The sequence below is a fragment of the Dendrobates tinctorius genome, unplaced genomic scaffold (genome assembly GCF_039654945.1).
Source record: "Dendrobates tinctorius isolate UK_male_01 unplaced genomic scaffold, ASM3965494v1 ptg000070l, whole genome shotgun sequence".
In the NCBI taxonomy this organism is placed as follows: domain Eukaryota; kingdom Metazoa; phylum Chordata; class Amphibia; order Anura; family Dendrobatidae; genus Dendrobates; species Dendrobates tinctorius.
Genome location: NW_027361738.1, coordinates 7,731,509 through 7,745,788, shown reverse-complemented (window position 1 = coordinate 7,745,788; position 14,280 = coordinate 7,731,509). Strand labels below are relative to the sequence as shown.

The following is a 14,280-nucleotide window of genomic DNA, read 5'->3' as shown; positions in this document are numbered from 1 at the left end:
AAATTAACTTTAATCCTCCCGACAGCCTCGGGCTTTCAGTCATAGGGGTGTGGCCAGTGTGGCTTTTGTCAAGGCTCAGTGCATAGAAAGTGGCGGCTGTAACCATGCCCTGGCACTGACTGACAGCTGGCTCTAAAGTTGTGACTAAAGCTGTGCCGGCTGAACCCCTATGACTGAAATTACTGAAAGGCTACCCGGAGGAATAAAGTTAATTTCCTTCCGGCAGCAGGGCTCTTAGTGTGGGAGCCACGCAGCTTGTGAACGCTATTAACCTGCAGATTAACCGTGTATCTGCAGGTTAATAGCATTTGCTTACATGACAGGTTCCCTTTAAATTCATCTTCTAATCTCTGTCTAAGAACAATTTAATTTGAGGAGCTGAAAATATCTTGTCTTTCTATTGACCATTGTGCTGTTGAGTGACTGCTCTTGCCTATTGTTTTCCAATCAATAGTGACCTCACAGAATTGCAGCATATTTGCATGTCCTCTTCTCTTGATGATTTGTTGTGGTCATCAGGAGGAAGGGATTAGCATTGCATAAACAAAAACTATTCAAAACAATTACTTTAAGCAGATGTGGCAGATTTATGCACAGGAACCTATTCTAGATGCCAATACTGTTTATTTATTTTTTATGAGTCAGTGTTAGTTGGTAACATCGTAAAAATAATTTTTAGATTTAGTTTTTGCATTTGTCTTGTATAAAGATGCATTTAAAAGTATGTTTTTATGAATGTGCAGAATTTGACAGGATAAGTGTATTTATGGGATTTATCCAGATTATAAATCCTTCTGAGTAAGTTAAAGCTGTTTTCTACTTCTAAGGCATTGATGACTTTATCCTTAAGGCTCGCTCATACCAGTGCGATCCAGCAAAACATCCGAACACACTCAGACCATTGTTATTCTATGGTATTGCGCACATGTCCAACTTTTTAACTCGGACCAAGAATTGCAGTGTGTCTCTGTTTGATCCAAATAGCGGAATGCACTCGGCCATGCAAATCAATAAGTGCGTGGAAATCATTAGATTGCACTCTAATTTATCTGCATTGACACAATTGAGAAGGTGGAGAAGGTTTGTTCTCCATTTCCTACTCTTAGTGTGCTCCAATTCTCACATCCGCGAGAATCGGATCACACTATGCGGACACTTTGAGCAATCTCTGATCACAGTTTGATCAGAGCGTCATTTGCATAATTGGCCCGATTCTCTCGGATGAGCGAATCTACGGCTGTCTGACCCTAGCCTTACGATAGGACATCAGTTATAGATTGTGTTGGTCTGACAAGTGACACCATTACCAATCAGCTGTTAGCAGCACTGGAAGCCTGCCGGATGTAAGCAGTGTACTAGTGGAACAGCAACAGCACAGCACACTTATTAGTGGCTGCTGTTGAGTACTGCAGATCTCATCATATACATTTATGACAATGTGGTTGTGTTCTTCATTGATTTCATTTGTCCGCTTTTAGAGATGGTAACAGCTGATCAATGGAGATGTTGGATGCCGTTTGTTTGACCTCCACTGATTTGATATTGAAGATCTATTTCTAGTATGGATCTTTAACATTTTAGTAATTGAGAACTTCTTTATTACTGGTGAGGGGTGGAAGAACTTGTGATCACTTGTTGCTGGCTTATCTCCTGAGCCTGCTCCATACACCCTGACCTGCTCAGATCCTGATCACATTTTAAACATCCAAGCTACTCCAGGCATTATTATCACGTTTTTAGGCGGGGATCTCAAGGGACAGCAGTTGGCCAGCCCCTGAGAAACACCTTTGACTGGCACCTGGAGAAAGTTGCTCATCTAAACTCCTGGAAGAAGAGGCCTTGGCATGTATTAATGCATGATTCATGTTGACAAATGTAAGGTTTTCCACACCTCAAGTAGACGATCTGGTCTTCTTGAGAATGTAAAACCACCTGCCGCCCCGAATATACGCTTTGACATTACATGAAGCAAGAGTTACTTTGCTCAAATATAGTGTAGACAGAATGTTCCACAACCAACAGTGCCAAGTTGTAGTTGACAGAGAACTATCTACCATGAGATTTACATTTCTGGTTTATTCACAAACTACTACATTTATGTTCTTCATTGCTATAGTTGTTCAATATTTTACCGTATTAAATATTTGTGTAATTTAGTTCTGTTCAATGTAGGCTGTCAGTGCTTAGTAGGGTTTCTATAGGCAGACTTTCCACAAGCCATTTAGCAGGTTCAAGGGAATCCTGGCTTCCACCCATTAAAGAAGTTGCCCACTACCTGGACAACTTCTTCTCATACCCCTCGTTTGGCCACCACAAAATAATAAGGCTATACTCACCTCCTGTGCTGGCGCTGTTCCCACGATGTTGGCACTCCTTCTCCCTGGGCTCTCGTGCTGTTGTTGTGACATGTGATGCCAGCACCAAATCAGCGCTGGCGTCACTGTCCCCACATCCTGATGGAATGAGCAGGCAGAGGAAGAAAGGAAGTAAGGGATCAGCTGCAGCCCAGATATCAAGAACCCTGCTGCAGACTTATTGCAGGAGTTTGTGCATGTGTTACAGAAGGACAGCGGGTGTGTGAGTTTACCTGCCGGAGTGCAGGACCTGAGACCACTGGGGGGAGTGGCCAGAGTCGGAGCCAGACACCAAGTAGTGGCGGTGACCAGCAAAGCCGGAGAGTAGTCTGAATGTGCCGAAGTCAAGCTGGGAGGTCGATAAAGTGCCAAAGTGTGAGATACTAAGAGTGGTTAGGACGTAGCAAAAAGGTCAGAAAGCTGGAGATAGCGGTGAAGACAGGTGGGAAGTTAGAGTACCAAGCCGAAGGTCAGAGCCAGAAAGCACAGAGTCACAAGGCAATGCACAGAATGAGAAAACAGACCGGGTCATACATGAGAAAGCAAAGAGACTAAGCAATTTGCAAGCACACCAGGGGGTCAGACACACAGCTAAGACAGATGTATCACTGACAAGGATCCCCAGACGAAGGCGGATAAATATAGCCCTCCCCAAACCAAAAGGAGGCCATACAAATTTAACCCTGAGAGGACAGGGAAGGAACCCTGTCTACAACCATAACACCAGACTTCCTCTTCATGTTCGATTTGTTCTAAGGCGTCACATGTCAACAACCGCACTCAAGCCCCAGGACCGAGCGTGAAGTGACTGCTGGAATGGTGCCAGAATGGAAGGGGAGTGTAGGCTTTATTGTTTTATCAACATTTTGATCTAGGAAGGGTTGCCCTAGTAGTGGACAACCCCTTTAACTCCTGTATCAGGAACTGAACTTACGCTGGTTATGTCCACAAAGTTTTTGCTGCTCATTGGAATGTGCTGGCACAGAGAAGAGGTGTCAAACCATTTCAAACAAGGTCAGAAAGGCATTAGGGTAACTAAAAACATGAACCAAGGTGAGGAACTAAACACCTTGAGGTGCATGATTTAAGGATACAAGGGCTAGACAAAGGAACAGATGAGGGTTGTAACAAACAATGACTGGCAACTAGTAGTAGCTACTGAGAGTTAAATTTGGAAGTGACTCTACCCAAAGATAAATAGCTTAACAGAAGGAACCATACATTTGATGTTTTAGTGGATAACCCAATTGTAACAATTATGTGGGTACTATGGAATCTGATTGCGTGGGATAAAACAAATCTGAGACCAAAGCTGAGGAAAACAAGTGTATTTAACAAAGTAAGAGATCTTCCTGCAATTATAACGAAGTGCACAGCATAATATAGAAATGTTCAACAAACTGAATAGCGGGGCGCGACCACTAATACGAACCAGTCCAGTAGTAATATGACGCAGAAATGCACACAGCACTTAAACATGGAAGTCAAGCAATAGTATGAGTGTGAATTCACCCAGTGCTTAAACATGGAAGTCCAGCAGTAATATGAGTGAGACTGCACACAGCACTTAAACGTGGAAGTCCAGCAATAATATGAGTGGGAATGCACACATGACTTAAACGTGGGAGTCTATTAACACACGGGTGGAGCATTAGCAGGAGAAGGTTTCTAGATGTACCTTTTGGGCTGAAAAGTCCCACTCAAATCCAGCACCACAGCCCAACAGACACAGCCCAGGATGAAATAATGGAGTCAGAATTTCTTACTGACCACAGCAGTTCCAGAGGCGAGTAGCTCCACACCAGAAGTCCAGACAACAAGTAATCTCAGTCAGGCTAAAGGAGTAGCACAGAGGACTGAAGGCAGCAGAATGTGGAGATATAGAGCACCGAGTAACGAGCAGCAGCAGCAGCAAGGAGTCCAGAAGAAACAAGTAGAAGGTCAGGAGCCAACAGCAACAAATTACTCAGGAAAGGAAGATCTCCCGACCCGGACTTAAATAGCAGGACAGACAGAAAGTTCCAGGACAGTGCGAAGTACCAGACTCCATCTTGGACAAGGGTAAAACCAAGTAACATCCGGAATCATTACACCAATCTTGTCCCCAACACCAAACATAGGCCTACCCATGCATCTCTTATTAACAGAGCCGGTCTATCTACACTGTGCCCTGCTCAAGCTATCTCTGACATTAGACTAGATAGGCATCAACCTATACACAAATTTATCAACCTCTGGATTTTCCATCTCGCTCGGAGGCAATAAAAGAACTGAGGCAAGGATGATACACGAGATTACAGAAGTACAAAGTTATAATGGACTCTTGATATTGATTATTAATTGCAAACTCAGCTAAAAAAAGAATTTTCATCCAGTCAGACTGATGATCAGTTGGATATCACCGAAGATATTGCTCGAGTGCCTGATTAGCATTTTCTTGGTGGTAGGCAAACGATATTTTGAAAAATAAAATGGAGACATGCAATGTGTTTGATGACTAACTTAGATTCCTCAAACAGGGTCACTTAGTCCCTCTGTCTGTCAACATATTATAAAATATTCTCTACAGTCCCAAACTATGGTTGGCTACGAAAAATTCATGGTTACCAGTATGATAGCATTGTTAATTCCAAGATGACCTGCAAGTTCTGAAGCATGTGATTCTTGAAGGGCCCAAAGGAGAAACGTGAGAAGGAGCAAATAATGTTTGGGTAAGAGTTTTGTAAGAGATCAAATCTCAAGACCTATTGATCTGCTCAATAAGAGCTAATGAACCACAAGATACAACTAAACCATTAGGTAGAATGGAAACTTGTTCAGAGAGACTTGAAAAGTACAGAAAGTTTGTGAGAGTTCATCAGCTTTAACGTTTTTAGTGCCAGGTCTAATGTCACCACAAAATAAAATCTATAAAAGAATAAAGTCCCTCTAGCTTGCCTAGGGTTTAGTTTCTTAGCTTATTCTACATAAGTATGTTTTTGGGGTCTGTGATTTCATGCTTGACACATACCAGGAAGCGGTGCCATTCCTCAAAGGCTCCCTTGATTGTTAACTGTACACGATGACCGATATCATTTCTTTCAGCAGATGAAAATTTGAATAGAAGGCACACAGACAGTCGAAGTTTAGTACCAGACAGTGCATCTTGTGAGATGGGCGGACCCCTGGATGTTTGGGTCTGGCGGGTTCGGCCGAACAATTACAAAACTCTTGCGCTGCTATCGGGGATCGCACCGAGGACACTGCAGTTCAGCCGGGCAGGAAACGGAGCCTCAGTGACTGGAGGTAACCTCAATGACATCACCACTGGTCACTGAGGCTGCGCTCACAGCCACACAATCACCAGTGGTTCTCAGCCTGGACGGTTGCATCTTGGTACCATCCAGGTTCGAAACTGTTTATCTCCCAGACATTTGCACAAAAAAAAGGGGGGGAGACAAAAAGCGCAATAGGGTCTTATCCACGTTACAGAGGACAGTATATCTTGAAACATGCTCACCTGGTTAGGATGAGATAAAAGCGTGTAGGTAGTGGCTGCTGCAGATCCACAGGTCTTCAATGTCCAGACGAAATGATAAATCCAAAGGGAATTCGTAGTTATATTTCGCACTGCCGCTAAGACAAATTCCAGGAGAATGCTGTATGGTTGCAGTGGGTGAGTAGTATAAAAGATGGTTGATTAAACTTTTCTGGAAATGTAAGTTTAATCAACAATCTTTTATACTACTCACATTTTTGTAATATATCTCATTTGAATTGTTAACTATGTGATGTCATTGAACTTTGACACTGCATCATCTGACTTGCTGGCGCTCATTTTTTTGAAATCCAGCATCCTCTCTAAACTATTTATGTCTGTGATACCTGTATGTACTGTGTGGTATTTCCTGATGAAGGGGGCAGACCCCTGAAACGCATAGAATAAAACCACTGCAATCATACAGCATTCTCCTGGAATTTGTCTTAGCGGCAGCGTGGAATATAACTACGAATTACCTTTGCATTTATCATATCTCCCTGACATGGATTACGGCGTGGGACAGAAAAACAGACAGGTATGGTATATTGTTGTTTTTTTTATTTTATTTTTATTACAGGAGAATGAGGGCTTCGGTGGAATAGGCGTTTGGTGAGTATAACTGTGTTTGTTATTTTTAAATAAAAAAGTAAAACTGTGTTTTGTTTTATTTCTAATAAAAGACTTTACTCTGGCTGTGTCTTTATTTACCAATCAACTATAGGATTAGTAATGGATAGGTCAACAGCTTCAACTATTCAATTATTCAGTGATTATTCAATTAATGTTGACATGGTAAGGATACACTCCATTGATACAGGGAACAGTAAGACCCATAACAGAAGAAAAGTACAAAGCAGAGTTATTAGAAAATATGTTGTTTTATGGGGTGTACAGGTATTTGCTGAAAAAGACTTATTGGGAGAGGTGACAGGAGCTTAACAGTATTGTTACGTGAGTGAACTCTCATTGTAAGTGATGTCTAGTTACTTATTAATACCGAAGATGTCTTTAATGGAACCTGTTACTTTTACAGCTCAGTTTGTGTTGTATCCATACTCTTTACTAAGGATTTATTACACATGTACGTTTTCTGTGTTACAGCGATTCCCCACTGAGGATCACCTGATGATTCACAGGCACAAGCATGAAATGACCCTGAAGTTTCCTTCAATAAAGAATGATAACCTGCTGTCAGGTAACATGATATAAAAATGTAACTCAGAATGGTGCACAGTGACAAAATCTGTTATGAATAACTAAGTTAGAATTTAATTCATTATAGTGGTAGACAAATAGCAGAAAAAGATTGAGAAGAGTTGATATTGGATTTTTTTGTCAAAAGATGGGAAGCACTTTTATAGAAATTTCTGATAGCATGCACAGTGTATTGTTGCCCAGTGATGTAGCTACAGTATATATAGCAAAGGTACAGAACGCAGGCTAGGGACTCAGCATGGAGGAATGGGGAGGGGGAAAACACATCTGAGTGGGTCCAAATCTACAGATATGAGAAAAAGTGTTTGCCCCCTTCCTGATTTCCTATTCTTTTGCATGTTTGTCATACGTAAATGTTTCAGATCGCCAAACAAATTTAAATATTAGACAAAGATAACACATGTAATCACAAAATGCTGTTTATCAATGAAGGTCTTCATTATAAAGGGAAAAAGAAATCCAAAACTACAGGGCCCTATGTGAAAAAGTGATTGCCCCTAAACCTAATAACTGGTTGGGCACCCTTAGCAGCAACAACTGCAATCAAGCGTTTTTGCGATAACTGGCAATGAGTCTTTTACAATGCTCTGGAGGAATTTTGACCCTCTCATCTTTGCATAATTGTTGTAATACAGCCGAGCATGAACAGCCTTTTTAAGGTCATGCCACAGCATCTCAATCGGATTAAGGTCAGGACTTTGACTAGGCCACTCCAAGGTCTAAATTTTGTTTATCTTAAGCCATTCAGAGGTGGACTTGTTGGTGTGTTTTGGATCATTGTCCTGCTGCATAACCCAAGTTCGCTTCAGCTTGAGGTCACTAACAGATGGCCGGACATTCTCCTTCAGGTTTTTTTTTTGGTAGACAGCAGAATTCAAGGTTCCACTTACCACAACAAGTCTTCCAGGTCCTGAAGCAGCAAAGCAGCCCGAGACCATCGCACTACCACCACCACCATATTTTACTGTTGGTATGATGTTATCTAAAATTCTGTTTCTTCTACGCCAGATGTAATGGGACATTCTGTACATCTTCCAAAAAGATCAACTTTTGTCTTGTCGGTCCACAGAGTATTCTCCCAAAAGTCTTGGGAATCATCCAGATGTTTTCTGGCAAAACTGAGATGAGCCTTTGTTATTATTGCTAAGCAGTGGTTTTTGTCTTGGAACTCTGCCAGCAGGCCATTTTTGCCCAGTCTCTTTCTTATGGAGGAGTCATGAACACTAATCTTAACTGAGGCAATTGAGGTCTGCAGCTTTTTGGATATTATTGTAGGGTCTTTTGTGACCTCTTTGATGAGTTGTCACTGTGCTCTTGAGGTTATTTTGGTCAGTCAGCCATTCCTGGGAAGGTTCACCACTGTTCCATGTTTTCTGCATTTGTGGATAATGGCTCTCACTGTGGTTTGCTGGAGTCCTAAAGCTGTAGAAATGGCTTTGTAGCCTTTTCCAGACTGGTAAATCTCAATTACTTTGTTTCTCATTTGTTCAAGAATTTCTTTGGATCACGGCTTGATGCCTAGCTTTTGAGGATCTTTTGGTCTACTTCACATTATCAGGCAGGTCTTTTATAAGTGATTTCTTGATTGAGAACAGGTATGGCAGTAATCAGACCTGGGAGTGGCTAGGGAATGTGAACTCAGCTTCCCAAAGAGATGTGTTTTTAAAGCACACTTAAAAATGTGGGGGCTAGGTAACAATTGGACCATGTGGTGTAGTGCATTCCAGAGAACTGGTGCAGCACAGAAGAAGTCTTGGAGACATAGATGCAAGGTTCGCATTATAAAGGATGTTAGCCTTAGGTCAGTTTCAGAATGGAGGGAAGGTGTATGGTGATAGCTAGAGATGTGGAAAGAGATATAGGTGGTGTAGACCTGTGGATGACTTTGTGGGTGAGAGGTATGAGTTTATGTTGTATTCAGAATCAGATTGGTAACCATTGCAATGACTGGCACAAGGTGGAGGCTTCAGTGAAGCGGCTGCACAGAATTATAACCCTGGTTGCCGCATTCAGGTTGGATTGGAGAGAGAGTTTAGTATAAGGAAGACATTTATACATACAGATACATGCATGCACATACATACAGAGAAATTCAAATACATGCATAGAGACACATGCATGCACGTACATACTTAATTGGAACCTGTCAGCAGGATTGTGCACAGTAACCTTCAGACAGTGTCAGGTAGGTGCCGTTATACTGATTAAAATAAAATCTTGGTTGATGGAAGCCATCTTATGGGTTGTTCTTTAATCTTTATTTTCAGTTATGTGCTAATGAGACTCTTGTGCCCTAAGGCAGGGTTGGTGTATGTGGTCCTCTGATTAGATATTCATATTGCAGACTGCTGACAGGTCACTGATCCCTCATTGACCTGCCCCCTAGTTAGCCATGGCATCTGCTCTGCAGAAAAATCGCATGTTTTGTGTGCCAATAATACATTTTATTCAGGTTATTCAGCTAGAGGGAAAATAATCAATTTGAAAATGACACCCACCGTGCCTGTGCAGTAGTTGCTATCAGTGTCTAGCTGTGATCCGAGAGCTGCTACTGTATGCACCGGCGGCACCATCTTACTGGAGAAGAAAAAAAATTCCTCTTCCAAGATGGCGCCGCCCACACCTGTGCAGTAGCAGCTTGGAGATTGCCGAAATCAATCTCTTAGGCTTTTTGATGCTGGTGTATTAACTTTAAAAATCTGTATCAGAATGCCTGTATAATCCTGATATTTTGTTGGCCATTTTATGAGTCCAGCTAAGAAGTGAGAACTCATGAGTCCAAGTTTATTCAGTCACTAACTACCCAACCTGATTTTCAGCTGCAGCTTGTACCGAGCAGTTTGAGACCTCAGCCATAGCAGCTAAAAGAAACACTGAGGAGCTGTGAATCAGACTAGGTGGGCAGCAGTTGTATTAAAGGAAACCTGTCATGATTCCAAACACTATTAACCTGAAAGCAAAGGACTGTGAGGAAATTAATTTTATTCCTCCTGAGAGGTGCTGGTTTTCTGTTATAGAGTTGTTCCCAAAGCAGCTATAGTCACTATTGACAGCATTGTCACCAGCGGCAATAAGCATGCCCTGGCATTTTGAGTGACAGCTCGCTCTGCACAGATGCTCTATAGAGCAGACTGTCAATCAAAGTGCCAGAGCATGCTTACAGCCACTGCTCACAGCATACTGACTGTATGGCTGGAGTCAGACGCAACATATGAAAAATCAGTCTGTTTTTCACGGACGAGAATCGCAGAAATGTTCCCTGAACAATGGTCCGTATGTCATCCATGTGCAATGCGAGGATGCATTTTCTCGCATCTAAGCATCCGTGTGACATCTGTATGGCAAGATTTTCTCGCCGGCTTGCAAAATGGACATATAATGGATACCGGCCCTAAAAATCATGAATAAACAATGTGGAAGCCTATTTATTGGCTCCACAAGTTCCATCCTCCCAGCGAAAAAAATTGCAAGGGCTCCTGCGCAATTTTCTACACCTGAGATGGAAAGTCAGTGACTGAGGGCAGATATTAATAGCATAGAAAGGGACCATTGTTATTGCCCCCCCTGGCTAAATACATCAGCCCCCAGCCACCTCAGAAAAGGCGCATCTGTAAGATGTGCCAATTCTGGCACTTAGCCTCTCTCTTCCCATTGCCATGTAGCTGTGGCATATGGGGTAATAAGAGGTTAATGTCACCTTGCTATTGTAAGGTGACATTAAGCCCGGTTAATAATGGAGAGGTGTCAACAAGACACCTATCCATTATTAATCTTATAGTATGAAAGGGTTACTAAAACACACACACATTAAGAATAAAGTATTTTAATGAAATAATTAAACACACAATTTTGCCATCTTAATTAAACTCCCAATCCAATCAAAGCCCTTGTTTTCCTGTAAAAAATAGAAAAGCAACAATATCCCATACCTATCTGCCATACAACCTGGAGCGGTGCTAATGCTACGCTCCGGCTGTAAACAACTGCGGAATGACTGAAAAGCTGCCTGCGCAGCTTCAAAGCCTAACCCGAGATGAGCTCAGTAGCGTGGGAAAGTTTCTGAACATTTTCCCACGATGCAGAGTTCATTACGGGTCAGGTGGGGAGTCTGCGCAGCCTCAGTGACGTCAGTGGTCGTCACTGAGGCTACGCAGACTCCCAGCCTGACCCGCGGTGAGCTCGGCAGAGTGGGAAAATGTTCCAAAACTTTCCTACGCTACTGAGTTCATCTTCGGTCAGGCTGGGAAGCTGCGCAGGCAGCGTTTCAGTCATTCCGCAGTGGTATACTGCCAGGGCGATAGCATTAGCACCGCTCCAGGTTGTAAACTATTTAACCCCTTGAAATGGATTGCGGTGTGGGACATGATTGTATGGCGGATAAGTATGGGATATTATTGCTTTTTTATTTTTGATTTTTTACAGGCGAACAAGGGCTTCGATTGGATTGGGAGTTTAATAAAGATGGCAAAAATATGTATTTAATTATTTCATTAAAATACTTTATTTTTAATGTGAGTGTTTTATTAACCCTTTCATACTATAAGATTAATAATGGATAGGTGTCTTATTGATACCTCTCCATTAATAACCGGGCGTAATGTCACCTTACAATAGCAAGGTGACATTAACCCCTTATTACCCCATATGCCACCGCTACACAGCAATGGGAAGAGAGAGGCTAAGTGACAGAATTTTTGCGGCGCCTGCGTCCTTTTGACAGTGCGCCGACCAGCGCCAAACGCAACCTGTTGCAATTTGGTTGCGCTCGGCGCACCATCAAAAGGACGCAGGCGCCGCCAAACGCATACTGCGCACGGCCTGTGTCCTCAGTGATAAAGATAGGGGACGCATGACGCATGCAGCGTCATGCGCCCGGAGGCGGAGCTACCGGCGGAGGCATGGCAGGGGGCGGGGCTTAGCGGCGGCCGTGCGCAGGCCGTCGCTGCGCCCTAAAGAGCGAATGTGAAACTGGCCTAATAGTATAGGATCAGGCCTTGGGAAGCAAGCTTGATTGCCGATTCCACTTCTCCCCAGATTTCAGTCACTCCTCTGACTCCTTTATAGAGTACAACATTTAAATTTATTACAAGTAGGGGTGTTTATTCACCAGATCAAATGCAATGTATCAACAGTTACTGGTCTTTTTAAGCATGATCCTTAGTGGCTCTCTCATCCCAGAGCTTTGACCAGTATCTCTCTAGGTCCTACTGTCTCACATGCGCTTGTTTTCCATACCTTAGATAGAAGGATCAAAAACGCTCACTTTTATGGATGCATTTCCAACCTCACCCATTAGCCACTGTCAAGTAAGAATCAGAATGGTGGCTCAGTGGCTAGCACTCTTGCTTTGCAGTGCTGGGGTCCTGGGTTCAAATCCCACCAAGGAAACATCTGCAAGGAGTTTGTATATTATCCCTGTGTTTGCTTGAGTTTCCTCTTCCACTCCAAAGAAATCCTGATAAGGAATTTACCAGCACCAATTTTGGTAATGATAATGTCTGTAAAGTGCTGCGGAATATGATGGCACTATATGAGCAAAGTACCAATAATGGCCCTCTCTGACTGATTCCTTCTCCTGCAGGATGTTGTCGACCATGAAGAGTTCACAATTCCTACTCTATTCTCTAGGGGGGTAGCAAAGCACGAAAAATGCCAAGGGTGGTGAATACTGTTCTAGATAGACAATTAGCTGAATTGTTTCTTTTCAAACCATAGGTCACTTATAAGAAAAAGATTATCCTAAAGTGATATGGAAAATCACATTACAATATATGTCTAGATAGAGACACTTGTATTTTTGCCTATTATATGTAATTACAATCATTACATTGTAAACATGTTCTTCTGCAGACCAGACGCCAACTCCAACTCGTTTCTTGAAAAACTGTGAAGAAGTGGGGCTCTTCAATGACATTGACTTGGAGCATGAATTTAGAAGTGCACAAGAAGAAGAAAACAGCAAAAGGGTAAGAATTCTAACTCATTTATCCCCAAAAAGTAACATGACTAGCTTTCATTCACCATTTTTAGAAACTAATGTAGAGAGAGTGTAAAACCTAATTCCAATACAATATGGTGAGAACATTTTTTTCTCAACATTCAGATCAAATAAAAATAAACCAGGTCTAAGATTTACACAAAATCTCAATGGAAAACTCTGAGAATTTTGACCCTTGTGTTCCATGAAAGGAATTTGTCAGCAGGTTTTTGCTATGTAATCTGAAGACAGCAGAAGATAGAGGCTGAGACACAGAATTCAGGGATGTGTCACTTGTGAAAGTGATGCTGTTGTTTACTAACTGTGAAGGATGTATTACTAAGAGGGACTAGTGCAGCAGCTAAGCACCTCACTGTGTATGGACTTTATACACAGAGAGCCTGGTGTGGGCGTGGTTAACTTTCTCAGCTTCATTCTAAATCTAAAAGCTCTGATTGTGTCAGAATGGCTGAACCCAGTAAACTAAGTGATATACAGTGGGGCAAAAAAGTATTTAGTCAGTCAGCAATAGTGCAAGTTCCACCACTTAAAAAGATGACAGGCGTCTGTAATTTACATCATAGGTAGACCTCAACTATGGGAGACAAACTGAGAAAAAAAAATCCAGAAAATCACATTGTCTGTTTTTTTTTCATTTTATTTGCATATTATGGTGGAAAATAAGTATTTGGTCAGAAACAAGCAAACAAGATTTCTGGCTCTCACAGACCTGTAAATTCTTCTTTAAGAGTCTCCTCTTTCCTCCACTCATTACCTGTAGTAATGGCACCTGTTTAAACTTGTTATCAGTATAAAAAGACACCTGTGCACACCCTCAAACAGTCTGACTCCAAACTCCACTATGGTGAAGACCAAAGAGCTGTCAAAAGACACCAGAAACAAAATTGTAGCCCTGCACCAGGCTGGGAAGACTGAATCTGCAATAGCCAACCAGCTTGGAGTGAAGAAATCAACTGTGGGAGCAATAATTAGAAAATGGAAGACATACAAGACCACTGATAATCTCCCTCGATCTGGTGCTCCACGCAAAATCCCACCCCTTGGGGTCAGAATGATCACAAGAACGGTGAGCAAAAATCCCAGAACCACGCGGGGGGACCTAGTGAATGAACTGCAGAGAGCTGGGACCAATGTAACAAGGCCTACCATAAGTAACACACTACGCCACCATGGACTCAGGTACTGCAGTGCCA

At 42.3% G+C, this 14,280-nt stretch overlaps 1 protein-coding gene across 4 annotated transcripts in view; it reads left to right on the top strand.

Annotated features, from left to right (window-relative positions):
* Positions 1 to 14,280, top strand: part of CREB5 (cAMP responsive element binding protein 5) — a 678,892-nt gene that overhangs the window by 163,118 nt on the left and 501,494 nt on the right. For all 4 annotated transcript variants that reach the window (XM_073581352.1, XM_073581350.1, XM_073581351.1 and 1 more), the window contains 2 exons: positions 6,976 to 7,069; positions 12,940 to 13,055. In XM_073581352.1, the coding sequence (XP_073437453.1) occupies positions 6,976 to 7,069; positions 12,940 to 13,055 (210 nt within the window). The remainder of the gene's footprint in view (positions 1 to 6,975; positions 7,070 to 12,939; positions 13,056 to 14,280) is intronic.